Here is a 27,639-nt window from a genome sequence, read left to right as displayed (position 1 = left end):
GTTAAGTCACCTGAAACATATTAAGTAAGAAAAGGGGTTGGGGGTGGGATTGAGCTGATGAAACTTGCAGGTGCTTCGTTTGGTTGCTCAGCGTTTTCTGTTTAAATTCAGTTGTTAAAAATTAGCAGACAGCCAGTGGTCGTATTTAAATTGGCACGCAGTCAGTGGTTATATTTATTTGCACATAATAATAATAATTTATTATTTATACCCCACCCACCTGGCTGGGCTTCCCCAGCCACTCTGGGCAGCTTCCAACAAAATATTAAAATATGCTAGTGCATCAAACATTAAAAGCTTCCCTAAAGAGGGCTGCCTTCAGATGTCTTCTAAAAGTCTGGTAGTTGTTGTTCTCTTTGACATCTGGTGGGAGGGTGTTCCACAGGGCAGGGGCCACTACTGAGAAGGCCCTCTGCCTGGTTCCCTGTAACTTGGCTTCTCGCAGTGAAGGAACCACCAGAAGGCCCTCGGAGCTGGACCTCATTGACTGGAAGCCCTCCCTCTGTGTCTCACTGTGAATTATAGCATTTCACTGGAGGGCCCCCCTAAACCCTTTCTTTCTAGATGGCAAAGAGGAACTGCTTCCAGCTGGAAAGTACTGTATATAACATTTTTATTTTTTCTTAAATTTGCATACTGCCCTATACCTGCAGGTCTCAGGGTGGAACAACCAAATAACACCCCCCCCCAAAAAAAAAACATTTAAAAAGGGTATTGATGGATACTGGTGCCTAAAGGTGTATAATGAAGGTGCCAAGCGAACCTCCCTGGGGAGAGCATTCCACAAGCGGAGAGCCACTTTCTTCATGGACAGAACATTCCCATTCCTGTTTGTGGAGCAGAGGAAGCTGTCTTATACCGAGTTAAGACTCTTGGACCCATCTAGCATAGCATTGTCTAGGCCAGGGATAGTCAACCTTTTTATACCTACCGCCCACTAGTGCATCTTTCTTGATGGTAACATTTCCTTACCACCCACCAGTGCTCAATGAAAGGAGGATTCAGCTTGTGCCGTAGAACCCCCTACTGCCCACCTAGAATCTTGAAATGCCCACTAGTGGGTGGTAGGGACCAGGGTGACAACCCCTGGTCTAGACAACCCCTGGTCTCATGCTTTACTGACTGAGCTATCCCTTAGAGGCCTCTGTAGCATATGCTCTGCCGCTGAGTTCCTGTCACGAAATGAGGCCACTACTAGTCCAGGGGTGGCGATTTTATGACTGGCTTTTCCTCCAGCAGGTTTTTGTTTTTTTAAAAAAACTTTTGCAGAATTTACATGACTTTGCCTGTTTTTGCAGAATTTGGGAATCTCCTCTTGTTGGTGGCAAGCCGTAACCAAATTGTTGTCGACAACATAACTTCCCACGCGCAGCACATTTATTCTTTGGTTCGCGATGGAAGGAACATTGTCGCGGTTGATTTTGATTCGGTTACTGATCGAATCTTTTGGTCTGACACCACACAGGACAAGATTTGGACTGCTTACCAGAATGGGACAGACAGGAAAGTTGTAAGTCTCTCATGGAATGCAGACATTGGCCGCATGTCACGATTGCATGGCGCCCCTGTGTGTGTGTGTCCACTTCTTCACTTGTGCTGTAGCTAAATTCTTTACAGATGTTCATGAAGTGCACAAGTGTTGAAATGGTGGAGCCAGCTGTTTTCATTTGTGTAATGCATGAAAGGACTTACTCCCATGGCAAACGCCATTGTTTGCATTCTTTGACCCAGTGGAGTGAAAAGTGCTGCACAAAGGCATGTGCTGACCTCTGTGATTTCCCCAGATGTGGGAAATTTGACATCATAATTTGTGGTAGACCCATCTCTCACAGTGCCCTGCCTTAGCGCTTGTTATGTATGTACACTGTTGGGAAAGGGAGTAGAAAACAGAGCTCTGTTATGCACTGTGGGGATAAGCTTGCATGGCTGCTAAATGTTGCAGACTGGGTAGAGGATTTGCTCGTTTCATTTGATGTCTGTCCCTTGTTTCAGTCTGCAAGGGTCCCAAAGGCAGCTTTCATTTTCTTGATGCTTGCAAGTTTTTGAATGAATCCGTCTCTAAGGGTTTTGTACAGCAGTTTTACTTCCAGCACACTGCTGGGTAGATTCTTCCCATAATAAAGAAAACAAGCTAAAAAATGCACAGGGCACTAGTATTTCCTAGTACGTAATTGATAGTACTTGTGACTTTTGTTTAACCCTTTGCTACTGCCAAGGACTCTTGCTTCTCTTGAGCTATTAATGTATCTTTAACATTACTCAAATACTATCCGAATATGAGAGCAGGCCAACTGCTTCCAGCCATAAGCCATTTGTTTGTAGTAGTTTTAGAATAGCAGTGAATTGTTTCATTGCAGTGAATTAGTCTCTTTGGGAACATGAGTTACATAGCATAGCTCTCTTTTTGCTGCCAATAAGAACGAAGCTGCTCCTTTTCTTTTCCATAGACAGTACATTAATTTTCACTCATTTTGGCTGTAGCAAACTGCAAGAGCACTAACTTGTTCCTTCATGGTTTCCGGCAGGTACTTGACAGTGGTGTTACCTTAACAGAAAGCATCGCAGTGGACTGGGTAGGCCGCAATCTTTACTGGACAGACTTCGTTCTTGAGACAATCGAGGTCTCCAGACTCGATGGGAGCCACAGGACAGTGCTGATCAGTGAAAATGTAACAAACCCAAGGGGACTAGTGTTAGATCCCAGGACAGAGTAAGGTTTTCTCCTTTTTTCAAAAGGCACCTTTCGACAATGGGATACTTGCTTCCTTGGGAAGGGCAATTTAGCAAAGAATTACTGAATGAACAAATTGTAGTGTTATATCACCATTTGCTGGTATTTGTATGAAGTGTAGTAGGCAAGTCACTTGACCACATTCCCAGAAGTTGTCGTTGAATTCTCCTAGAAGTGTTGTCCAAAGCTTAACCCTAAGCAAAGTACGCAGATTGAAATCTGTGGGTTTTGGATCAGACTGGCCATCTTGTGCCACTTGACCACTTCCAGTTCACCCCATTGTTAAGCAGCTCCTTATACAGGGAATGTGAAATTCATAGGACATTAGGTGTAGTTCTGGCTACGTTCTATAGTCCTCCTATTCCATAAGCTGTAGGAAATGGTCTGACCCAACCATGCCAGCCCAATAAATCCAACTCTTTGGCCAGCTTGGGTTAGTCATCATAGATACATTTAGCAAATACTTTTTATTGTTTGCATGGTATATTTGAAAATGCATCAGCCACTTATTTACATAAGAGATTATTTGAAGAGTTGAGGGGCTTTACAATCCCGACTTTATATATTCTCCATGAACTAGGTTGTGTTAGTTCAATTTCAGAAACAGTGGAGCATTCTGGAGAGATAGCAGCTTGCTGGGCCTGCTCCAAGAGCAGAGATGCTGTTTTGCTTCAACCTAGATGCTATTTTTTTTTTGCTCCTTGTTTTCCATAGACAGTAAGTTTTGAGAAAAGGGGTCAAGAGACATAAGGAAACATGAGTTGAGACACCTTGCTCTGCATGTATTTTTTTGAAAGAGTATATGCCTGCCCCTCTCTCTCTCTCTCTCTCTCTCTCTCTCTCTCTCTTTCTCTCTCTCTTTTTTGCAAATGCAGGATCTTTTCCTCCTTTGCACATTTTATAAACTGAGGTTTATATATCTTTGACTCCTTTGTTTAGAAGCAGTCAGCTCCACTTCTTTCAGGTCTGGGTGGAAATGTATTGGTGTCGGAACCACAGCAAGCATCTTGACGAAGTCTCATTTAATTAATATGGTTGCTTATTACATTTTGGAAGCCCTGACGAGGCTGATTTCAAGGCTGAAACTAGGGGCAGTGTGTGATGACAAGTGTTTCTGGGTAGGGCTGTATGAACTCTGCCCTAAAAATAGAGAAATTAGGGAGAAAATAGCCCCATTTGGGCCCCAAGGAAAGCTGGGCAGGGGACTAAGGCCAAGGGCTTGGCCTGCCTAAAGGCCACCTAAGTGAGCTCTTGGCAGAGGCAAGATTCAAACCAGGGACTTTCTGGCCCTTGGCTCTCTCTCTTAGCCATTACACTATAGCACCTTTCAATACACCAAAAGCAGCTTTTGTGAATGAGATCCTTTGACATTTCCGACTGTACCAGTGGTACCATTGTTCCTGCAATCGTTAATCAGTTGTTTTCCACAGTGCTCACGTGATGTTCTGGACAGACTGGGGCCGGAATCCCCAAATCGAAAGAGCAAGCATGGATGGCACATTACGAACCACCATCGTCAGTAAGAAGATCTATTGGCCCAATGGACTTTCCATCGATTACCCAAACAAGCTGCTGTATTTTGCCGACGCCTATCTCAACTACATTGATTTCTGTGATTACAATGGAAACAACAGGCGCCAGGTGGTGGCAAGTGACTTGGTATGAAAAGGAAAAAAACAAGAAAATTGGCCGGGGGTGCAGGGTGTGACCATGGATTCCTGTATGGTGCAAATGGCTTCTGTGTTCTTCTGTGGTGAGGCAGCAGGTCCCAATCTTCTGACTTTACTCCAAAACTCTTGCGTCCAAGTCCAACACCTGTCCACTGCACCATGACAAATTTCTGAAGCCATTAGCCTACAATATATTGCTTAAAAGTCACTTATTAAGAAAAGTCCTGTGGCTTGCTGTCTAGTTCCTGTATGGCATGCAGTGCTTTGAGAGAAAGAACATAGGACAACTTTGTCTTGTAGGTGTTGGCTTAAGGCTGACAAAGTCTATTGAACTTAAAAAGACTTAACACATTTGCAGAATTCAGACATCCCACCGTATCGTGATTTTTGGGACCCCAAAACATGGCTTTCATAAGAAGAGAACTATTCAATCTCAGCACAAGAGAGCAAAACTGAGGAGTGAGGCTTATATGATTTCTTTCTTTCTTTTTCTTTTCGGAATAAATTTTTAGGGTTTATAGAGAAAACTAACAAAACAGTATCAAATATTGTTTCCTCTGTTTTATCCAAACTAAGACTTTGATCTAAATACAATAAAAACATAAAGAAAAAGGAGGGGAAGAGAAAGAAATAAGGAGAAAGAGAGAAATAAAGGAAAATAAATAGAAAAGAGGTTAAAAGAGAGAGTGGGGAATAAAATCCAGAAGGTAAGGGACTCCTGATTCTTCGTCCGTCCACTATTAACAATATTCACTTCATCCCCTCCAATATAAGACCCAACAAAGCCACTTTCTATAAACAAACATCATCTTCAGTCCTCAAATCCAAATGTCATTATTTCTTTTTCACTCAACAGGTCAATGAGAGGTTTCCAGTCTTTAACAAATGTTAACAATGGCTTTTCTCTGATTAAACATGTTAATTAAACATGTCAACATCTCTCAGCCAAGTCTGTTAATTTTAACATCCATTCTTCCATTGTTGGCAATAATGGGTCCTTCCACTTTTGTGAGTAGCATATAAAAGTCTTGCAGCCTGGAGCAATGCTTACATTATTTCTCATATTTCACCGGGTTGTGGGAGAAATTACACTTGAGAGTAGATGTAGAGATTTCTGTGCTGTGCCACTTATTCTGGATACCAGTAACAACTGTAATAGCAACAGTGTTAAAATGAAACCGAGCCCTTTGCCCTTCTTTTAGGTGCTGCGGCATCCTCACGCGCTGACCCTTTTTGAAGATTTTGTATACTGGACGGACCGATACACCCACCGAGTACTTCGAGCCAACAAGTGGCATGGAAGAAATCAAACCGTGATGGTTTATAATATCCACCAGCCTCTGGGCATTGTTGCAGTTCATCCTGTGAAGCAACCGGCCGGTAAGCTCAGCCAGTTACGATTTTGCAGCAGAAAAGCAAAACCATCCAGTGTAAATATTAGTAGACATCAAGAATATTTTGGATACTTCCAGCGATGATATTGGGCAAACTCTCCAGGGCCACAGCGCTAAAGCAGGGGTGGGAAAGAGGGTCTAGCCCCTGCAGGCCATTTTGACATGTGGGTGGGATTGTCCATCTGTCAGTCCCCTGATGTCACAATGATGTCAGGTCATCTATTTTTTATTTATTTTTTTTATGTACAGGCGCAGCTCCAACTGTTAGGAGACCCTTAGAAAACTACTGTTCCCAGCATTCTTTGTGGGAAGCCATGATTGTTAAAGCGGTATAAGGATGCTTTGAATGATTGGCGTGGATGAGGTTCATGAGTACAAGGAGTTAAGAGAAAACAGACCTAGTTAAAGGGCCCCATAAGCAGCTTGCCTCGCAAATCCCTACTGTTGTTCTAAAAGTATAGGTTTTCTTTTCTTTCTTTTTTAAAAAAGGTTTTTATTAGGGTTAATAAAGAAAAATGCAAAGATTATTGTCAAATATCCTTTTTTGTCCAAACTAAAACGAGAAAGGAAGGGGAAGAGATAGAGAAAAAGGAAGAAAAAAATATTTAAGAGTGTGAGAGAGGAGGTAAGAAGCTAAAGAACTTCAAATTCTTCGACTGTCTGCTATAGATAAACATTATTCACTCCATCCATCGAGTATAACCTAAAAATAAAGGTTTTCAATGCAAACCAAGATTCTGGGACATAGTACCGAGACGCCATCAATAACTAGTATTAGCTTGATGTAAAAAGCCAGATGTGACAAACCAGTGGTCTTGCCTAATTCCCTCATTTCATATCATGCCACGCTACTTCTCTGTTTTTCCCCAATTTACCTTATCAATGCTTTTATTTCTCTCTCTCTCAGGTATCAATTTTTGCAGCTCATCCCCCTGCAGCCACTTGTGCTTGCTTTCTGCATCGGGACCACGGTTTTACTCCTGTGCCTGCCCATCTGGCTGGACTCTCTCCCCTGATCATGTGAACTGCATGAGAGGTGGGGTCACAGGAACTGTAGCTGGAGAGAAAAGGAAAATCACAAAACATGCCACTATCAGGGAAAGACTTCTCTAGTCCCCGTCTGGTATTTCAGCAGAGTATAGGGGAGCAAATCTCCCAGATTTTGTTGTTATCATTTTCAGGAAACACTGTGCAAATGCAGTTTATAAAATTAGACCGCCAAACCTGAATCAGTAGGCATGTATTTTGAAAACATTTCAAACTTTGCATTACATGCATTTAATATGTGTAGGACTCCACGTTCTGTAGACTTTTCTGCTATACACTGAAAACATACTGTATTATGATATGTGTTAAGCGTTCAGTCAATTGGACTTGATAATGCACATGAATACTTAATTTCCTTGGAGATGCTCTGGCAGGCCGTGGGTCATGAGACTTAAATAGGATAGATTCCCATGGGATTTGAGCATCCTTACAGGATGCTTAACATTGCAGTCCTATGCCTCCATACCTGGGACTAAGCATCTCTGGAAACAGTGGTTAGGAGCCTAAGATTCCCTTTTCTCTGGGAGAATGAGCTTCCTCAATGGAAGAAGTGATAGAAGGACTTCTTTCCACTGATGGAAAGAACCTTTTGGATACAGCCCAGCAGGACTCAGCTTCTGAGTTAACATGCACTGCACAGTGGTTTTAACAGAGAAGAGCAGATCGTAGCAAACACAAGTATTACACATTCTCATTCAGGATTTGGAAAGAATGGGGGTGGGGGGTGGGCTTGACCTTTTCCCCTGCAGAGATTGATTGGGGCTGTAATCCTTGCTGACATTCAGCTTGCCAACAAGAAACTTTCAGCGACTGCACTGAGTACGTTTGCTTGCATTGTTTTCTTTTCACCACAGTGATATTGTTTAAGTCTACACAGCTAATTGGTGGAGCCAATATTGCAAACCGTCACGATGACAGAAAAGCACAAAGTCCCAAGCAGCACTGTTTTCTTGTTTTTTAATCATCGCATTGCAGTCTGATCCATGATATGCAACCCTTGAACATTTTTGTGTTTCCCTCCTTTCACTGTGAAGCTGTTAAAACCATTTTTTTTGCTCCCCCCCTTTTTTTTAAGCAGTAGAGCTGTGTAGTAATACGGTGGTCCGGTTCTCTTAATATGCAAGCGGTTCAGAATTCAGGACATTTCAGGCCTCTGTGATAGGCCACACTTTGATCTTTGAAGGGCTGTGTGGGGAGAGGAAAGTATCTGCTATTGGAGTTGACTTCGTGCTTGCAAATCAAAAAATAGGGCAACAGCTGCTGAAACGCAGAGTAGCTACAAAGGTGACAAAGACTTGAGTCTCTCTTGGATGCCGATTTCAAGAGGACTGCTCCAAAATTAGTGCTTTGATGACATGGATGCCTTATAGGAAGGGACCAAAGCTCAGTGGTGGAGAGACACACCTTTTATGTTAAAGGTTTCAGGTTTGATCCCAGGCATTTCCATTAAAATTAAATAAAAATACCTCGCAGCAGAGCCTGGAGAGCCAGTGAGTCAGAGCCAATAATACTGGGCTGAATGCACAAATAATCTGACCTGGTATAAAACGTTCTACTGTGTTCATACATGTGTTTCAATGAGCTGAATTTCCCCCCCAAATTTAACAAGCCAGAGAATTACATTTTCTTCTTTTTAATAAATGCAGTAGAGTAAAATTTTTCTGCTTATCATGCTGTTTTGTAGTCGAAGAGCCGTTCCTTATAGCCGTAAGAGATAACATAATTTACGGCATTTCTCTGAACCCCGAGGAAAAAACCAATGATGCAATGGTTCCAATAGCAGGAGTGCAGAATGGATATGATGTTGACTTTGACGACTCAGAACAGATGATCTACTGGGTTGAAAATCCAGTAAGTAAAATGCAGTTGCTTTGTATAGCTGTTGGTTGGAAGCGCTCTGCTTTGTAAAAACTGGTGTAAGGAATTGATGCTTTAGCCCATTGATAGGTATGCTGACTTCTTTCTGCAGGGCAGCCCCAAATGGCTTATTGTACTTTGCCTGTTTTGCCACCCTGTGCTTGGCAGGTAGGCAGACACCATCTTGTGAAGCAGGTCATTCATTGCAATCTATTACGAAAGCCGAATTCATTATTTGGCTTGCTTGGAAGAGCTGCCAAATGTCAGGCCTGCAATTTTTTTTTTAAAAAAATATTTTATTATTAACTGCACTTGTAACTCTTATTTTAGCTGAAAGAGCCCCCTATGGTGGCAAACTATATCAAGGTTGCATTGATGCACAATGAGTTGCATTCAGCTAAGTTGTGCTCAGAGTAGACTCACTGAAATTAACGAACCCAAATTAGATGTGTCCATAAGCTTCAGTGGGTCTACACAGAGTAGGACTAGCATTTAAACCACATGGCTTCCCCCAAAGAATCCTGGGAACTGTAGTTTATGTAGCTCTGTGAGGGGTAAACTGCGGTTCTCAGGATTCTTTGCATTTGGAGCCTCCTTTTCTCTCTACTCCGATTCTTTACCATATCACTGTTTAGGACCGGCACATTTATTTTCATTTATCAGACAGTAACTGCCATCCTAAATACACTTCCTTGGGAGTTTGTGCAGTGGGACAAACTTCTATGTATAGAAAGTGTCTAATTTGAGGGCTTTTATTTTATTTGGTTCTTTTTTACATTCAAGTTGTAGTAGACCCAAATATGCCTCCTTAGAGCTCATAACGCTCTACAATACACATGTGTAAGACGTTCATGGTTTTTCAACGCTTGGCATTTGTTTTTTCTATCTTCAGGGGGAAATTCATAGAGTGAAGTCAGATGGAACAAACAGGACAATATTTGCCCCAGCATCTATTGTTGGTTCCCCTGTGGGCCTTGCTTTAGACTGGATATCTGGAAATCTGTACTACAATAACCCTGCCACACAGTCCATTGAGGTAAGCCATTATTATCTTCAGGATAACAATTTTAGGATAAAAAAAATTTGGTTATTTCAGCTAAGTTGCTTACAGGTTCACTGCTGTGCCAACAAGCAAATTGTGATTTAAAGTGCCTTCCTTAATTTCTGTGCCATACGGTTCGTTTGGCAGGTACTGACGCTCCACAGAGAAGTAATTTATCGAAAAACACTAATCACCAATGATGGTACTGCTGCAGGATCTGGAAGGCCAGTTGGTATAACCTTGGATCCCATTCACGGGTAAGTTCAGTAAATTGTTTCTGGCTCTATCAAGGTTTTATATTCCTGGCTACCAGGTTTGTGTCCCACGGAGGTCACTTTCTTGCTTTCCTGGTCACTGGATCCCAGACTAGCTGAGACTAGCTGAGACAAACTAACTCCAAAGCACAGTTTATGAAGCTGGCTTTTTTCAACTAACCATACTTAAGTTTAACCACAGTTTCGGGTTTGAACAGCGCATTAAACTGAGGAAGCTTCCGGTTTCTTTGTGGCCAAGAGAGGGAAGCGGAAGCCAACAAGCTTGAGGGTTACTGAGGCTCCTAATTGTTGTAGCACTAAGCCATTCGGTTTAGCATTATGTCCAAACACCACTTGTAGTAAAACACGTCGTTTTGTGCTAATATAAAATGAGGGGTGTTGTTATACACGCTAAATAAGAATTCCACAAAGCAATTCTATGAAGGCCTACTCAGAAGAAAGTCTGAGGCCATAGGAACCTGCTGTTAGGTCAGTGTGCATAGGATTGCAACCAGAATGTCAAACCTCTAAATGCGTGTGTGTGTACACACACACACACACACACACACACACACACACACACTGGTTACTGAAAATCCTCATTTCCTGCTTTCTTGATGATTAAAATAACATTACGTTGCAGGAAGCTGTATTGGACGGACCATGGAACTGACAGAGGGGTCCCAGCCAAGATTGGCAGTGCAAATATGGATGGCTCAGGTATCCAAACCCTCTTCACTGGTAATCTGGACCATGTGGAGTTTATCACCATTGATATCAAGGAACAAAAGCTGTACTGGCCAGTCACAAGCACCGGAGTGGTATGTATGCACATATAAACTTGGGTATGTTTGTGTGTCTGGCTTCTGCTGCTTATCACAGCCAAAGAGTTATGAGCTTTAAAACAGAAATGATGAGGTGGTTAACGCTGAGGAGGGAAGAGATGGATCCATCACAAAGTATTTAGTGTGCAGCTTCAGGTAGCTCGGGAATAAATTCTGCATTGCAAATTTTTAGTGAATGATTAATTTCTAGAGTTAATAGGAATGCTTAGCAGAACGATTCTGTGAATGTCTACCCACGGAATTAAGTCCCATGGTATCCAGTGGAGCTTACACTTCTGTTTATGTGAGCCAAATGGTTTTTATTTGGGATGACTTTTGGGTGTTCATTCATAACTGGGAGGGAGGGGGAAAATTAACTGCCAGACCTAGATATACTTTAATTTCAGGCATGGAATTCTTGTGGACAGAGATCTGACTTCGCAGTCAGTTGTAATACAGTCCACGTCCTTTACCTCCTAGATTGAACGAGGGAACGTGGATGGCACTAATCGGATAACGCTGGTTGTTCACCTTTCTCACCCGTGGGGAGTGGCGGTCTATGGTTCTTTCCTGTACTACACTGACCGGGATTATGAGGTCATTGAGCGGGTTGACAAGTCCACAGGAGCAAACAAAGTGGTGTTGAGAGACAATGTTTCAGGACTGAAATGCCTCCGGGTGTATTATCGAGACAGTGAGTATAAGATGTCACCTGTGAGAAGGTTTCACAAATTCCTAATTTTGAATTGCTGTTGAGCTTGTTCCTCAGCACCAAGTACAATGCTTTAAATAATAGCTAAATAAACAAAAATCCAGAGAGAGCAAGTCTTAACTACAGGGTTTTTTTACCTGTGCAGGTAAAAGCGTCAGATTACTGGACTGGGGTTGGGTTAGCTATCCAGATTGAGCTGGGGCATTGGAAGGAAGAACTTTTCATTTCATCTGTACATTTATTGTCGTTTGTTGGTTCATTTTCAAAGCTTTTATCAAACCAAACCAGCCAGTTTTGACTCTTGTGCAACCTTACAATTTTATTTTATTTTTAAACATCCTGTCAAATCCAGTAACGTTATCAGAGTAAAAAAAAAAAAAAATCTCACTTGCTTAAAACATAGCAGCCTCAAGCAACACTCCTGCAGCCCACTGCGCCATGGTCACAGACAGCAAGCCCATCTGACGAGCTATGCTTCCATCTTTTTACTAAGAACAGGTAGGGAGATTTCCAAGTGGGCTTCCCCGAGAACTCCACAACCACGGCCCTAGATTACAAATTTCCAAATATAATTCTTCTCTCATACATGTTTATTGTTAACAAGTTGGTCCATATAGTGGGAGTTTACTTCACTTGCGGCAATCTGTTGTTACTTTGGGATTTCTTTAAAAAATACGTTTTCTTTTTTTACTAGTAGCTTGGGAAGGTTCTTATTTCATTTACAATCCAAGATTGCTGTCCCCTTTTTTGTTACTGCTTCAGAGTACTCATGACTCGCTGTTAAATGTTGGTTCCTAGGTATTCTTCTCTCTCTCTCTCTCTGCTTTATAGATTCTGCTGGTTCCTCAAACGGCTGCAGCAACAACCCTGGGACTTGTCAGCAACTGTGCCTGCCTGTGCCTGGTGGACGCTTCTCTTGTGCCTGTGCTACTGGGTTTCGGTTAAATCCGGACAACAGGACCTGCTCCCCTTACAGCTCCTTTGTCGTTGTTTCCATGTTGTCTGCAATTAAAGGCTTTAGCTTAGAGGCATCTGACCATTCTGAAGCCATGGTCCCCATGGCAGGAAGGGGTAGGTTGAGATTACAGGAGACAAGCAAAATCCTTTTATGCTTAATGCCATAATCTACTGTTGCAGATGGATAATGCCTTCTGTGTCTTTCCTGTAAAACGCGTGTATTTAATGTCCTGAGACTAAAAGTAAGGTGCACAAACCAGCTATGCAGAAGTGTTTTGATTTAAGCCAATTTACCTTCATTGAAAATAGGCTAGAATCTACGAAGCCTGGAACATGGGAACAGAGAGCAGATTCAGATTCTAGTAATTGTATAGCAGTGCTACACAGGGAGACCATAACAAAGGGATGCTGCTGGACTCCCAACTGCCTTCCTCCTTGACCATTCATTGGCCATGCTGGTTGGGGTTGTATTCCAACAATATCTGGAGAGCCACGGGGTCTTCCTCTCTACTTTAGCATTTTAAGTGTCCTCACCAATCATATGCATAGTTTCTACACAATTGCTACAGAGGCCACAAGTGTTGGATGGGAGTTGTCCATGTTATTGGGACAAAACACCAGGTGTTTCAGGTGTTAAATACTCTTTGGAACATCATGTCAGCATGTCTGTAAAGGGTACAAACTCAGGTGCTTACTGAACACAAGGAAGACTTCCAGAAGAGAGCCCCAGGAGAGCTGGTGCACCAGGAATGACATAGACCGAGATCTTATTAAATAGGATCTAGGCCAGTGTTTCCCAAACTTGGGTCTCCAGCACTTTTTGGACTACAGTTCCCGTAATCCCTGACTACTGGTCCTGCTACCAAGAGATGATGGGAGTTGTAGTTCAAAACCAGCTGGAGACCCAAATTTGGAAACACTGGTAGATGCTACAGCCTTTTCTGGCTGTCAGCCAGGCCCTGATCTGGACAGGCATTTACACAGACTTCCCTTTCCTTCTGAGAAGCCTTGTTTGACTAGTTGGGCACTTTTCTGGTGCCTCTGGAGTTCCCGTCTGGCTCATTATTTCTTCTGCTCTTGTATTCCTGAGGTTTTCCACCTTGTGGTCCGTGATATAGCTGTAAAAGTTCAGGCAACTAGTATGGAGTCCTCTGGTGCCACGACTGGAGTGCTGGCATGCAGAGGCTCTGCTTGAACGGTGGGCTCCTCAGAGTTGTTGACAGTGTCAGGGTTCATTGGGACCTTAGCTTTTCCATTACCTAAGCAGTGCATTTTAATACAATGAATTAAACGACCTGCTTCCTTACTCACTATTTTTCAGGGAGAAACGTGCTACATGTGGATGTCCACATGCCTTCTGGTTTCATTTACTGGTGTGAATTCAGCAGCAGAACTCCGTCTCAGAATGCAATACGTAAAATCAAGCCAGACGGTTCTTATTTTAGGAACGTCATCACAGATGGCATAGGACTCAATGGAATCCGTGGTATTGCAATTGATTGGGTAGCTGGTCAGTATTACTGCTGCTTAACAAACTTGTTTCTAATACTTATCTTTCAGAAGCACTTATGCCAAGAATCAAATAACGTGAAGAATAATTATAATGACCCGTTAAAGCAGGGATGGCAAACCTATACCTTAAGGGTCAAGTGTAGCCTGGCAAAGGTTTCAGTTTGACCCATGAGGCTATTTTGCCCAAACTGTGTCCTGCCCACCTGTCAAAGTTGGCCCGCAGTGGTGGGGACAAATAAGGATCCAGCCTACAGAGGAGAAGGGGGAGGGGAGCCTGAGACTCACTGCTGCTTGTTCCTGTAATGTTAAGAAATGGTTTAGCATTACATATGAATGCGGGCAATTGGAAATTCAAGTGAAACAATGTGAAATCTGTGAATCTAAGGCTGGCCCTGGAAGGATGTGTGTAGGAAGACACAAGTATAGCTGCTTGTAACCCTGCAGGAAGAGCCAGGGAAACTGCCTTCACCATGGTTTGCTGAGTAAAGATGTAAAATTTAATCATGCAAACCACAAAGTTTGCAAATCCAGTTCAAACCCAACTGATTTGTGGGCATCCGTTAACCATGGTTTAGGTATTCAGATGTAACACCTTTCTTTAGCATGTTGGAAACTGATGTAAGAGTTTGACCCTAAAAAGTGGTTGAAATAAACACCTTGAATAAATTATGATTAAGAAAAATCTGATTAAAATCAAGAACATTACAGGACCATCCTGAAAAATTATATACTTTCTGTACTAGGTTATCATACTAGACTTTAGTGCTTTGTTTTATTTCATTGCACATAGGAAATCTCTATTTTACCAATGCATTCCTGACTGAGACATTTGTAGAAGTTCTTCGTTTAAATACGTCTTATCGCCGCATTCTGCTTAAAACCACTGTGGATATGCCGAGGCATATTGTAGTCGACCCCAAAAACAGATTCCTCTTTTGGGCAGACTATGGACAGAACCCCAAAATAGAACGTGCCCTTCTTGACTGCACTAACAGGACTGTGCTGGTCTCTGAAGGCATTGTGACCCCACGTGGCTTAGCAGTAGACCACAGCAATGGATACATTTATTGGGTGGACGATTCTTTAGACATGATTGCAAGAATCCCGCATGACGGTGGAGAGCCTGAGATCGTCCGCTACGGCAGCCGTTACCCAACTCCCTACGGCATTACTATTTTTGAAAATTCTATGATTTGGGTGGATAGAAACTTGAAGAAAATCTTCCAAGCCAGCAAAGAGCCAGGCAATAGTGAGCCGCCATCAGTTATAAGAGACAACATTGATTGGCTGAGGGATGTTACCATTTACAACAGCCATTATCAGTCGCTGTCGCCTGCCGACATCAACAACAACCCCTGCCTGGAGAACAATGGAGGCTGTTCTCACCTGTGCTTTGCATTACCTGATTTGCAAGCGCCAAAATGTGGGTGTGCGTTTGGATTCCTAGAAAGCGACGGCAAGAGGTGTTCTGTCTCGGCGGACAACTACCTGATCTTTGCTTTGGAGAATGCCATTAGCAGCATCCATCTGGACCCTGAGAATCACAGCCCTCCGTTTCGTACAATGAACATATTGAGAACTGCAGTAGCTCTGGACTACGACAGTGTGAACAATGTGATCTACTTCACGCAAAGCTCTCCTGCAGGCACAGGAAGAATCAGTTATGTTAGTATCTTCTCAGGAACGGGTAACCCTACTGTAGTGGCATCAGGTAAATATGATTAAACATCAGAAACCAGGAGTTTTATTGCAGCCTAGTCTTATAAATATTTACTCAGGTGAAAGTTCAAAGTGATCCAGAGTGATCGGGTGAACATTATATACTTGACACTCAAAAAGCTTTTGATAAGACTCCTAAGTAAGCTTTAGTAGTCATGGGATAAGAGGACAGGTCTTATGGATCAGTAACTGGTTAACCTACAGGAAGCATAGAAGAGGAATAAATGGATAGTGTAGATCAGAGCTTTCCAAACTGTGCCGTGACACGTTGGTGTGCCGACGGCAGTGTGTAGGTGTGTCACACGAACACTCCCCGCGCTCCTCCTGGGGCTGGAAAGGGTTAGTTGAACCTCCGGTTTGTTAGTAAAACTGAATTACTGCAATCACAAAATGATGCAAAACTGAATTACTGTGTCGTGAAATGATGCATGTCCAAAAAGTGTGTCGCCAACTTGAAAAGTTTGGAAAGCTCTGGTGTAGATGATCTTGTGGTAGGGGTTAGTGTGAGGCATCTAAATTTGGTGTCGGCACCAAATTGTTTGTGGTGGTAAAAACGAGAGGGGATTACAATGAGCAGTCTTCCCAGGTACAGTAATGGGGCCTGAACTGTCAGCAACTGACCAGGAAAGAGATTTGGGGGTCATGGTGAATAGCTTAACGAAAGTCCCATTGAAGACTGTTGAAGCTAGAATAAGAGCGTTTTTGGTGCATCTTATGGTGGTTTTCACGCAGGGATTTATTTGTTCCCTACATTGTATTGCTCTCTGCCTCTTAAGATTTGGGAACTCCGGATGGCATCGCCTTTGACTGGATCAGCAACAGGCTTTATTACAGTGACTATCTAAATCAGACTATCAGTTCAATGGCTGTGAATGGCTCTAATCGCTCTGTGGTGGCCCGTGTTCCACGACCAAGGGCCATCGTCTTGGATCCTTGCCGAGGGTAAGTTATAATTTTTGTGTGATGGAAAAAGGGATGCCCATTTCTGTATAGCTGCTTGTCTCTCTGACTAGCATTAATATGGGAGTTTTAAAAAAAATATATCCAGTTCTTTGTGATCTTCTCCTTTCCCAAGGATTGCTTAGGGCCTCCTTCCCTTAACTAGTGATTTTCCAACTTCCAACTACCTCCATCAGCTCCAGCAGGGCCAGTTGCCAAGGATGATGGGACTTGTAGTGCCTAGTCCTCCAAGCCAAGGCACAGAAGAAGACGCAATTTTATCCACCACCCCATATACACACCCAACTTCCTTTTCTTACTTATAGGTGTCTTGCTGTTCCAGGTGAAAATGAGTTATTTTACTGTCTCTGACTCCTTTTCCAATTGTCAACTGTATTGTCGATCAGGTACATGTACTGGACCGACTGGAGTTCCAGTGCTAAGATAGAGCGAGCCACACTTGGAGGTAACTTCAGGACTGCCATTGTAAGCACCGACTTAGTATGGCCAAATGGACTTACCCTTGACTATGAGGAGCAGCAGCTGTATTGGGCTGATGCAAGCTTGTACGTATTTTGTGTTCCATTTGCTGCATGTTTTACTGTTAGGCTTTCTCAACTTCTGTCAGATGGCTGTATGGAGTCCTTGGTTTAAATAATATGCAGCTGTTTATTAATGTAGAAACTGCATTCAGAGTAAATACTAATGATTCCAAGTGTTTTAGAAATGTTAATAATGTGAATTAGGGCTCGGCAGTATCTGGTTTTCAACATCATGATCAGCTAAACAGCACGATATATGGATATATCACAGTGTCTGAAATAGGGATGTCACCAAGTAGAGATGATCTGGCAGCAGTTGCTACTTAGGCGTCTAAAACGAATACATTTTTACTTACCTTTAGCATATTGTTACAGCTGTTATTTTATAGTTCAGGAATCATGAGAGAAGTGATGAGCCATTTCACATTTTTTTTCTCATATCACATTTTTTTTACATAGCACATGAAGGTTGTGATTTGCGATATATCACCATGTCAAATATTATGAAGCCATTATGTGGACTACAAACCAATTTTGGATGATGTATCGATACATCACCCAGCCCTAATGTGAATGCTCATGTAATGCCTATAGCAGGGGCTCCCAAACTATGGTCCATGAGCTTCATTTGGGTGACGCATGGCATTGCTGTGGATTTGTGGTTGAAGGTGAGAGACAGAACATTTAATATGAATTAAATGTTCATATGGCTTTTTTTGCGTTTTTGTGGCTTCTCTTTATTTGTTAACATTATTATCGTATTGTATTACAATTTGCAGTCTGTGGAATTTGAAGTACAAGATAGAAGAAATAAAAGAAGCCATAAAATACTTTTTAAAAACCACCCAGAATTTAGTGCAGCTCATTGCAATTCCCACAGCAGGCAGAAAAAAGCATTTAGAGAGTCTCAGCGACTTTCAAGTGGTCTGTGGGGAAGAGAGAGTGGAGACCACTGAATGTAGGTCGCAGGAGAGTCCTGAAACTAACAATGGATAGTTTTGCAGCATCTTAAAGACTGACAGTTTTAACAAAGACCTGGGTGTATCTTTCAACATCCCAGTGGGGTCTGTAGACACTTACAGTCGCATGGAATGCTACCGGCTCATGGTTTGTGTTCAAACGCTAACATGTCCTACTTATTTTAGACAGAGGATTGAGCGTAGCTCCACTACAGGTGCAGATCGTGAAATTATTATTAGCACTGCCCTGTATCCATTTGCGATGACCCTCTTTGATCAGCACATTTACTGGACAGACTGGAATACCCGAAGCATTTACCGCGCCAACAAATATGACGGGTCGGATCAGAAGGTTATGCTCTCGAGCCTGCCCTCCAGACCAATGGATATTCACATTTGGGCCAAAAGCAAGCAACAGCAGTGCACCAATCCTTGTAATCAGTTCAGTGGTGGTTGTAGTCACATCTGTGTACCAGGTAAGATATTTCACGGTGCCTTTAATTAAAATGCACGGTGTAGCGGAGTACTGGGTTTCAGCGAAACATCCGATTGGCGGAAGGAATTGTTATTTTAAAGGCTTGCACACGAATGGAATTTTGGCTTGGACCACCTTATCACTTGGCACAAACAAAGCCAAGCCACGGCAAAACCCAACCATACCTGAGGCTGAAATAATAAACTAGACATACTGAATCAGCCCCTTTAGTATGGTATTCCCTGCTCTGACTTGCAGCATCTCTCCAGCATACCAGGCAGAGATCTTTCTCATCATCTGCTACCTGATCCTTTTAATATCCATGGAGCTGTCATGGATTGAACCTGCATACTGTCTAGCGCTGAGAATAAAATCATAGAATTGTAGATTTGGAAGGTGCCCCAAGTGCCATCTCGTCCAGCCCCCTGAAATGCAGGAATCTCAGCTAAAGCATCCATGACAGATGGCCATCCAACCTCTGCTTAAAAGCCTCCAAAGAAGGAGAGCCCACCACCTCCAGAGGGAGTCTGTTCCACTGTCAAACAGCTCTTACTGTCAGAAAGCTCTTCCTGAAGTTTAGTCAGAATCTCTTTTCTTGTAACTTGGAGCCATTGGTTTGAGTCCTGCCCTGCAGAGCAGGAGAAAACAAGCTTGCTCCATCTTCCATGTGACAGCCCCTTAGATATTTGAAGATGGCTATTGTAGCTTCTCCCAGTCTCCTATTTCCAGACAATACTTGCTGCAGTGTCAGGGAACATGCAGCATTCACTTAGGCTGGGCACACAGTACACCTTTAATTCTAGGCACTGTAGTTCATTAAGGATAGCTGGGAATTGTAACTCCATGAGTGGTAAACTGCACTGCCCAGAATTCTTTGAGGGAAACAATGTGCCTCAAAGATACAGTGTGTGCACTGAGACTGCTGGAATGCCTCAAAGCAGTTGTAATACACCCACACAGCAGATGCAAGTCAGTAATTCCTTCCTCTTCTCATGATGGGGCACTGGCCTTAGGAACCCACTGTGGAGAGTTGGGGGCAGGCAGGAGCCATTTTTCAGGTACACTGGGTGACAGTGGTGAGTGGGTATGAACACAGTCCTCTGTGCTTTACAGCTCTGAGCTGCTCAAAATGTCATTGGTCTGAAGAAGGATTGATTGTTATTATGGGGATGCTATTTTCCTCAAAATTGTACTCCAGTTTCACCATTATGGGTGAAAACGCCAGTGTGGTCATAAGCCCACGACATCAACATTTTTCTGTTTTTTCCAAAATTGCTGTCTTGTGTATGTCTGCTTTGAAGCCAGTGATTAAATTCCCACTGGTTCCAAATGGAGGAGAACTCAGTTAGTGCTAAGCAGATTTGAAAACTTAACTTTGCACAGCTGCCATGTTACGTTCAGCAGCAAAAGACCTGAAGAGACCCTTCTTATATGCTGACATAAACTGTAATATTTGCAGTCCTGAAACCCCTAACTCTGCAGTGGACTCATTATCATAAAAGTGGCTTTGTACTTCAGGGTACAAAGTTAATGGGTGGAGTTCCTTGTGCTGTAAAGGAAGCTGTGTGTGTGTGTGTGTGTGCGTGTCAACTATCATTCTGGGGAAAGTGTAGAGATGTTGGCCTGTTATCATTTTCTTGTTGTCATTAAATACAGGTCCAACTGGTGCCGAGTGTCAGTGCCCTTCTGAAGGACACTGGTATTTAGCCAATAACAACAAGCATTGTATCGTGGACAATGGCACCAGGTGTGGAGAAGGGCTCTTCACCTGTCTGAATGGCCAGTGCATCTCAGAACGCTGGAAGTGTGACAACGATAATGACTGTGGGGATGGCAGTGACGAACTGGAAAGTGTGTGTGGTAAGCACTAATCGAATCAAGCTCTCACCTAATTGCTGTTGATTTGGGGGTGGGAAGCGGAAACATTTTGGAAAAAGTTTGAGAGATAACCAATATGCGTTTGGTCAATATTGGGCTTGTGAAGAGGGCTGTGTACAAGAGCTGATCTCATTCAGAATGTAATTCTTTTAGTGTAAAAACGAACAGTTAAAAGACTCCTTTGGTTACTATGAAGGACATGACAGCAACGTTGAAACTAAATTACCTTGTTCAATTTGAACAGTGTAGAGAAAAATAACTTTTTCAGAAGGGCTGGGAAGTATCTGCCCAATTGAGAAAAAGTCTGCATGTGTGAGACTTGGGGGTGAGAAGCGCTTTGGAGTAGAAGATGTCCTTAAATAATTCACTAACAATTAAACATTTCTTAAGACTGTTTCTTCCTCAAAGATTTTGCAGGGTTAGGACTCTAAGCTACCATTCCCCTCTATGAAATCCATTGGGTGCATAAATCCATCCTGGTAGGACGGTTCTCCATGCTGAGCAAGCAAGGAGGGAGAAAAAGGGGAGGGGAGGGTGCATCTGAAGACCCTTTTCTTGTAACACTCAGTTATAGAATTGGGAGTGGATCTACGAAGTGAAATAAAAGTCGTGTTTTCCATTGACTTTTTAATGGCAACTTTAGAGCAGTGTCTTACATAGGAGCCCCAAATAAAATATTTGAGCCCCCCCCCCAAGTTGATGGGCATTCAAATGGTGTGGTTGCACCGTGTCATGTGATTGATTATTTGGGGTGGGTCTTGCTCCCTCCCAATATTTTATTCAAGTTTGCAGCCCTGCTGTCTTAGCTATAGCACTCCAATCTACTCTCTCCCTCCATGCCCTTCCATTTGAACTTCTCTCTGGCTCATTACATTTTCATTTAGGGCAAAAAAGGGTTCACAGGGGTTTGAAATGTCTGGAAATTTATCATTCATGTAGAAACAAAAAGAAACGCATTGCCTTCTATATCTGACTGATTCAAGGTGTGTATTTTATTTTACATGCAGTCCGTTTTGCAGCCGTGTTTGCCCTGGCAGGTAAAACAAACCGAGTGCTGTGTGTGTGTGTATTTCTTTGATGTGTTTGTCAAGGCCTTCAGGTTCTCTTCTGTCAGTGACATTGCTTTGTCGCCTCCTCTCTCCCTTCAGCTTTTCATACCTGTCAGCCAACAGCTTTCACCTGCGGCAATGGGCGGTGTGTACCCTACGCTTATCGCTGTGATCACTACAATGACTGTGGAGACAACAGTGATGAGGTGGGCTGCTTGTTCCGAACTTGTGACTCCCACACAGAATTTACTTGCAGTAATGGAAGGTGTATATCTCTTGAATACGTCTGCAATGGTGTAAACAACTGTTATGATAATGGCACGTCAGATGAGAGAAACTGCCGTAAGTTGATTACAAACTATGTATTGTCCTTTAGGATCTCACTCGTTAGGCTACAGAAGAAGAAACGACTTCTTAAATCAATCAATCAATCAATCAATCAATCAATCAATCAATCAATCAATCAATATTCTGTAGAAAAGAAGAAAGCACTTTGCAAAAACTGTATTTTTGACACAATGGTATCATTTGCATGTAACGCTAAACCAAGCTGTGACATAGCAAGAATGAGCAAATAGGTAGGTACCCAGTGAGAGAATCATGGCAGCTTCCCTTTCCTGCTAGTCCTCCTGATGCTATGCAAACCTGGGATCTGTTTTTTGCAAACTGTTGAGCTGTAAAACAAGAGCAAACCTTGGTTACAACTCATGGGTTTTTGGGAGCAGGACAAACCATGAGCTCAGGTTCGCACTTAATGCCATGCCAAACCATAGTTTCGCTCTGGCAGTATGGCAGTAGCAGGGCTGAGGGAAGAGTGAAATACTCATGATTTTCTCCTGGGTATTTGCAAGCTTGCTTGTTCTCACTGAGCCATAGTTTGAAATAGTGTTTTGTGGAAACCAGACCACTGTCAAATCTACAAGTAACATTGAAAAACTGAATGGCTGCTGTTTGATTGTCTGTTGGCACCTGAGACTGACTGATTTATTGCATTTGCCACCATGGAACATTATGGCAAGGACTTGAATCAGTATTTCATGGTGCCATTTGTTGTGCAATTCTCGGGGCAGGAGGAGAGGGGGAATTGGTTTGGTTTGGATTTTTATGTTTAAGGAATGAAAATTAAGCGTATATAATCCTAATTGCTTCCTTTTCTGCTCTTCCTGCTGAGCCAGAGAACAAACAAATGAGGGGCTGGTTTCCTGTTATTTGTGAACCAGTGATTGTGGTTTGTTTCCTAAGACAAACCATGGCAGGGAAATCAAGGACAAACTTTAAGAACATAAGATGAGCCCTGCCAATGGGAATCTAGTTCAGTGGCCGGCCCATAGGAAACTTGTAAGAAGGGGCTGAGAGCAAGAGCTCTCTGTCAACTTCTGATTCCCAGCAACTGCTATCCAGAAACATTCTTGCCTCAGACAATGGAGGTTGGAAGCAGTGTTGCAGTGGATCACCTTGGCTTCCCAGCTGTGGGTTTGTTTGAGAGTTGTAATGAAAAGCCAGCCTCTGGTGTGCTTCCTTCGGGGCACGGCAGGAGTGGGGAGGGAGCAATTTAAGAGCTTTAGAGAAATGTGCACCAACACTGCTTGTTCAATTCGAATCATGTTTTAAAATAGGCTAGTTTAATGTGACGTGAACCAGGCCAGTTAAGGATAATGTGTCCCAGACTGAATCATATAGCGTATCATTAGTGCATATTTTATAACCACCCCAATTTGTTAGTTCTTTGAAATTAATGGGAATGTTGGTATTTCCTCCATGGAAATGATTAATGTTCCCAATGTACCTAGCCCCATAGCTTGTTTAGACCAAGTGCTTAAGATGTGGGTTTTCCTCATGTCTTCTACCTCTGGCTGATTGCTGATGGAGCAGTAGCCAGCAATGCTCCTGTAGTGCAGTGGCCCTGATGCCATCTTTGGTTGGCTGTACAGTTTGTGCATAGGACTGAAATGATCAGAGAATGAGTTTCGTGGTACTGGAGAGGGGTCTCCGGTCTTCCTTTCTCTACTTATATTGCAAGACCAGCAGAGAGAGTTTTTATCAGTGAAACCTTTGACACATTATTTCAATAACAATTCTACTAGATGGAGGTGGAACTGTCAAGGAACAGGAGATTACACTGTCTCATTTACCAGAGAAACAAATAGTTCCTTGGTAGCTACGGTGGCATAAGCCAATTTTCTTGGAACCTAGAGATCAGTGGACTGATAGGAGAAAGGTGAATAAGGCCCTTGTCATGAAGCCCACCCCTTGCTAGCAGCTGTCTCTCAGGTGCATTGCAATAGTGTGCCCATTCAGTTGGAAGGAAATCCTGTTCTGTTCCATGCATGAACTTTGCAAATGATGTCTAGGATTGAAGTCTAGATAGACCCTTAAAACTTTCAACCCAAAATGTGCAGTGTTTACCAGTCCAGAAGGCTGGGCTATGAGGGGCTCTCTAGGCTTTTTATTGCTGCATGCCTCCGGCCGTGATACCTTGCTGGGAGGTTGTTTGCGACTTGGTGAGTCGCAGGATAAGCCGGTCTTAAGACTAAATGCTAAACCAGGGGCTTTGTTGTGATGCTGCATTAACATGAAGCAGGTGTCCCAATTGTTGCTTGGTTGTTCCAAGACATTTTTATAGAGCAGTTGGCTGTAGCTGATGGAGGAATATATGTTTTGAATCAAGAGGCAGATGCTCTTTAGGAAGACAGAAGAACAGATTCACACATACAGCACACATACAGGGAAGTTTTTAATGTTTAAAGTATTACTGTATTTTAATATTTGGTTGGAAGCTGCCCAGAGTGGCTGGGGAAGCAAAGCCAGATGGGCGGGGTATAAATAATAAATTATTATTATTATTACTATTATTATTATTACAAGGGAAAACTGACTCAAGCCTTTACTACTCACATAACTGTTTTAAATACTTGCATTGAAAATGCATAGTTAAATCTGGCAAATAATTTAGAAAGGATTGTGGTGTTTATATATATATGTGTGTGTGTATATATGTATATAAATGTAACTATTCTATACAAATATTATAGACGGATGACAAATGTTGCTAGGTTCACTTAAAGTTGTTCAGCTATGACCAAATATGCCATGTGAGTTAGTTTCTGTCTCTCATGATATGAGGCACAACTTGTCTATTCTGTCTAACAGATAGAAATCTGCTCCGTGGAGATGCAGTTTGAAAAGTGCTTTTTACCACATTTTGGATAATTCTCCTAAATGACTGCAGAAAGCAGAGAGGCAGGAAAAAGCTGCAATCATGGTTCCATAGAATGTATATCTGATTTAAATAATGAGCATATATCAATGGATAAAATAGTTATTTTGAACATACAGATAATGAGCATGAGCATGAGATAGTTAAACTACTGCCCTCAGAGTGAATATATTAGCTCAGTCTTGGAGAAGGCATATTAGGCGTGTCTGGGATTGATTACTAGATACATAAGGGTACCTTTCAAAATTTCATCCCAGAACAACGCTAGTAGGGCTGTGTGCAATTACTTTTTGAAAAACAGAAGCATGTTATTTTTTAAAGAAATCAAAAACTCTTTAATATATATTTTTTGCCCTTTAAAGCTGACCGTACTTGTCAACCTGGTTATACAAAATGTCAGAGCACAAACATATGCATTCCTCGAACATATCTTTGTGATGGGGATAATGACTGTGGAGACATGAGTGATGAGAGCCCAACTCACTGCGGTAAGCTAATGGCTCCCCCCAATTACCCTCCTCCATTTCCTTCGACTCTGGCTTGATTTCTGGTGAAAAGCCAAACATTCTTGTAGCTTCTCTTCTTTGTTTTTGCTTTTTTGGATTGCCTTGAAAAAGACACAGTTGAGGTGCGTGAGAGAGAGGGAGGGAGGGGGGGAGGGAGGGAGGGATGGCTATACTGCATTTAAATAAAAGACAGAAGCTCCTTAAATAAGAGAATCATGGACACTATTGGGATATGTAGAAATGGCAAAACTCACTGGAAGATTAAGGAATCAAGATGATAGAGTCTTTAACTTAAGAATGGAAATCATTTATTGATTATTTTTTTTAAAAATTGTAAACAAATGCAATCATTAGCAGGATTAAAGTAAAGATGTGCAGTGAGATAAAATCAGTTTTTAATATATATGGGATAATGAATAATTAAGCTTAAACCAGGAGATTCAGTGAAGATACTATAAATTTAAGCAACCTCCGAAAGGGAGGTCGGTCGGAATGGGGTATTGAAATTTGATGTGAAACAATATCTTTTTTTAATTTGATGTAAAATGATAAATAATTTAAAAGAGAGAGAGAGAGAATCATGGACAAAAAAGACATACAACTCAGCACAGTTGGGAATCTAAAGGAAAAGAATAAGACAAAACGTAGAAGTTGTGTTTTTTCTTTACCCTTGCAGTTTTGCTGACTTGCAGCAGCAGCGAGTTCCGCTGCTCCTCTGGGCGTTGCATTCCTGCTCATTGGTACTGTGATCAAGCAGTAGACTGCGCTGATGGCTCAGATGAGCCTACCTCTTGTGGTAAGTGAGAAGTTTGCAAAGGTATGCCCTGAGTAGAGAACGAGATGAATTAATTGATTGGCCAATCTTACTGTCAGGTATTGGCAAGTCAAATCCAAAGAACGAGACAGTGCTGCTTTGCACCTCCACTACCATGCCCCTCTCCCTCGGCTTGAGAGGCAGTGGGAAGATGGAGAGGAACATCGTCTGCTCCCCAGCCCTGCCAGCCACTCAAGGCAACTCCCTATTTACATGGGGGTTGTGTTCTGAGGCACTGCACATTTAAGTGAAATCGCGTATATTGGGAACACTATTGAAAAAGCCAACAAATACGCTCTGAACCATCTGGAAACCTTTGAAAAACCCTTAAAAACCCCAGCAGCACTTGCCAGATGCGCTCTAAACCTTCTTGCTCAAAAGCCAACTCTCCGCAGGCCTCAAAGGTGAGTGCAAAGGCTCTTGGGATTGCACTTGCATAGTCTTGTGAGATTGCTGGAAGCTGTTTTTGTGCCATTTTTTTGCACATTTGGGGGGCCGTTTTTGCCCCTTCAAGCGCCACTTCCAGATTTGTGATGATGCGTGTGCACACAGGCACGCTTGACTTGAATGTGCATTAATGGGGAATTGCCTGTACTAGATAACAAAACGTAGATATGCCTCTTTGCACAACCAAGCTGGTGTGTGCACATTCCAAAGTAGGAGTGCCACAAGTTCCTTTTGCCTACACCACCTAATGCATCTGTTGGCTGCAGGTTTAGCTAGCATTGGCCAAGAGAAAACAATCACTTACACCTTTTGAGGTTTTAGTTTTGCCATAGTTAGTGTTACGTCTGAATGTGGGCTGTCACATGGAACATGACTTTTAATGTGCTAGTAGGAATAATGCGAACACTGTTCTTCTTTTTCCAGTTTCCCCTGTGCGGAGCTGTTCAAGCGAACAGTTCAGATGTGACGATGGCAGATGTATACCAGCAACGTGGATCTGCGATGGTGACAATGACTGCGGTGACATGAGCGACGAGGACCAAAGACACAATTGTGGTAAGTACCTATCAAACAAAAAGCTTTACAGCATGGGTAGGCAAACTAAGGCCCGGGGGCCGGATCCGGCCCAATTGCCTTCTAAATCCGGCCCACGGATGGTCCAGGAATCAGTGTGTTTTTACATGAGTAAAATGTGCCCTTTTATTTAAAATGCAAAGTTGCATTTTAAATAAAAGGGCACATTCTACTCATGTAAAAACATTTGGGGCCTGCCTGGTATTTTTACATGAGTAGAATGTGTGCTTTTATTTAAAATGCATCTCTGGGTTATTTGTGGGACATAGGAATTTGTTCATTCCCTCCCCCCCGCAAAAAATATAGTCCGGCTCCCCACAAGGTCTGAGGGATAGTGGACCGTCCTCTTGCCGAAAAAGTTTGCTGACCCCTGCTTTACCGTTATGACATTATAATGTTGCTTCTTTACCCCCTAGACATCTTTCTTGGCAAACGCAGGGCTGCAGAAGACTTTGGGAGGTCAAAGAGGTGTTGAGGGCCAGAGACTTGTGTAAATGACTAATAGGGCAAGTTTAAACCAG

At 42.5% G+C, this 27,639-nt stretch overlaps 1 protein-coding gene across 1 annotated transcript in view; it reads left to right on the top strand.

Annotated features, from left to right (window-relative positions):
• LRP2 (LDL receptor related protein 2) overlaps positions 1-27,639 on the top strand; it is a 143,630-nt gene that overhangs the window by 70,185 nt on the left and 45,806 nt on the right. The window contains exons 27-47 of the mRNA XM_081848899.1: positions 1,299-1,510; positions 2,526-2,710; positions 4,162-4,390; positions 5,604-5,781; positions 6,703-6,831; positions 8,527-8,693; positions 9,592-9,735; positions 9,889-9,998; positions 10,639-10,816; positions 11,300-11,513; positions 12,363-12,602; positions 13,810-13,998; positions 14,791-15,711; positions 16,496-16,661; positions 17,066-17,224; positions 18,346-18,635; positions 20,291-20,494; positions 21,661-21,903; positions 25,141-25,266; positions 25,961-26,080; positions 26,969-27,100. Of these exons, the coding sequence (XP_081705025.1) occupies positions 1,299-1,510; positions 2,526-2,710; positions 4,162-4,390; positions 5,604-5,781; positions 6,703-6,831; positions 8,527-8,693; positions 9,592-9,735; positions 9,889-9,998; positions 10,639-10,816; positions 11,300-11,513; positions 12,363-12,602; positions 13,810-13,998; positions 14,791-15,711; positions 16,496-16,661; positions 17,066-17,224; positions 18,346-18,635; positions 20,291-20,494; positions 21,661-21,903; positions 25,141-25,266; positions 25,961-26,080; positions 26,969-27,100 (4,536 nt within the window). The remainder of the gene's footprint in view (positions 1-1,298; positions 1,511-2,525; positions 2,711-4,161; positions 4,391-5,603; positions 5,782-6,702; positions 6,832-8,526; positions 8,694-9,591; positions 9,736-9,888; positions 9,999-10,638; positions 10,817-11,299; positions 11,514-12,362; positions 12,603-13,809; positions 13,999-14,790; positions 15,712-16,495; positions 16,662-17,065; positions 17,225-18,345; positions 18,636-20,290; positions 20,495-21,660; positions 21,904-25,140; positions 25,267-25,960; positions 26,081-26,968; positions 27,101-27,639) is intronic.

Source organism: Podarcis erhardii (genome assembly GCF_964252035.2).
Source record: "Podarcis erhardii genome assembly, chromosome: 1".
Classification (NCBI taxonomy): domain Eukaryota; kingdom Metazoa; phylum Chordata; class Lepidosauria; order Squamata; family Lacertidae; genus Podarcis; species Podarcis erhardii.
This window is presented reverse-complemented; position numbering and strand designations above follow the sequence as displayed.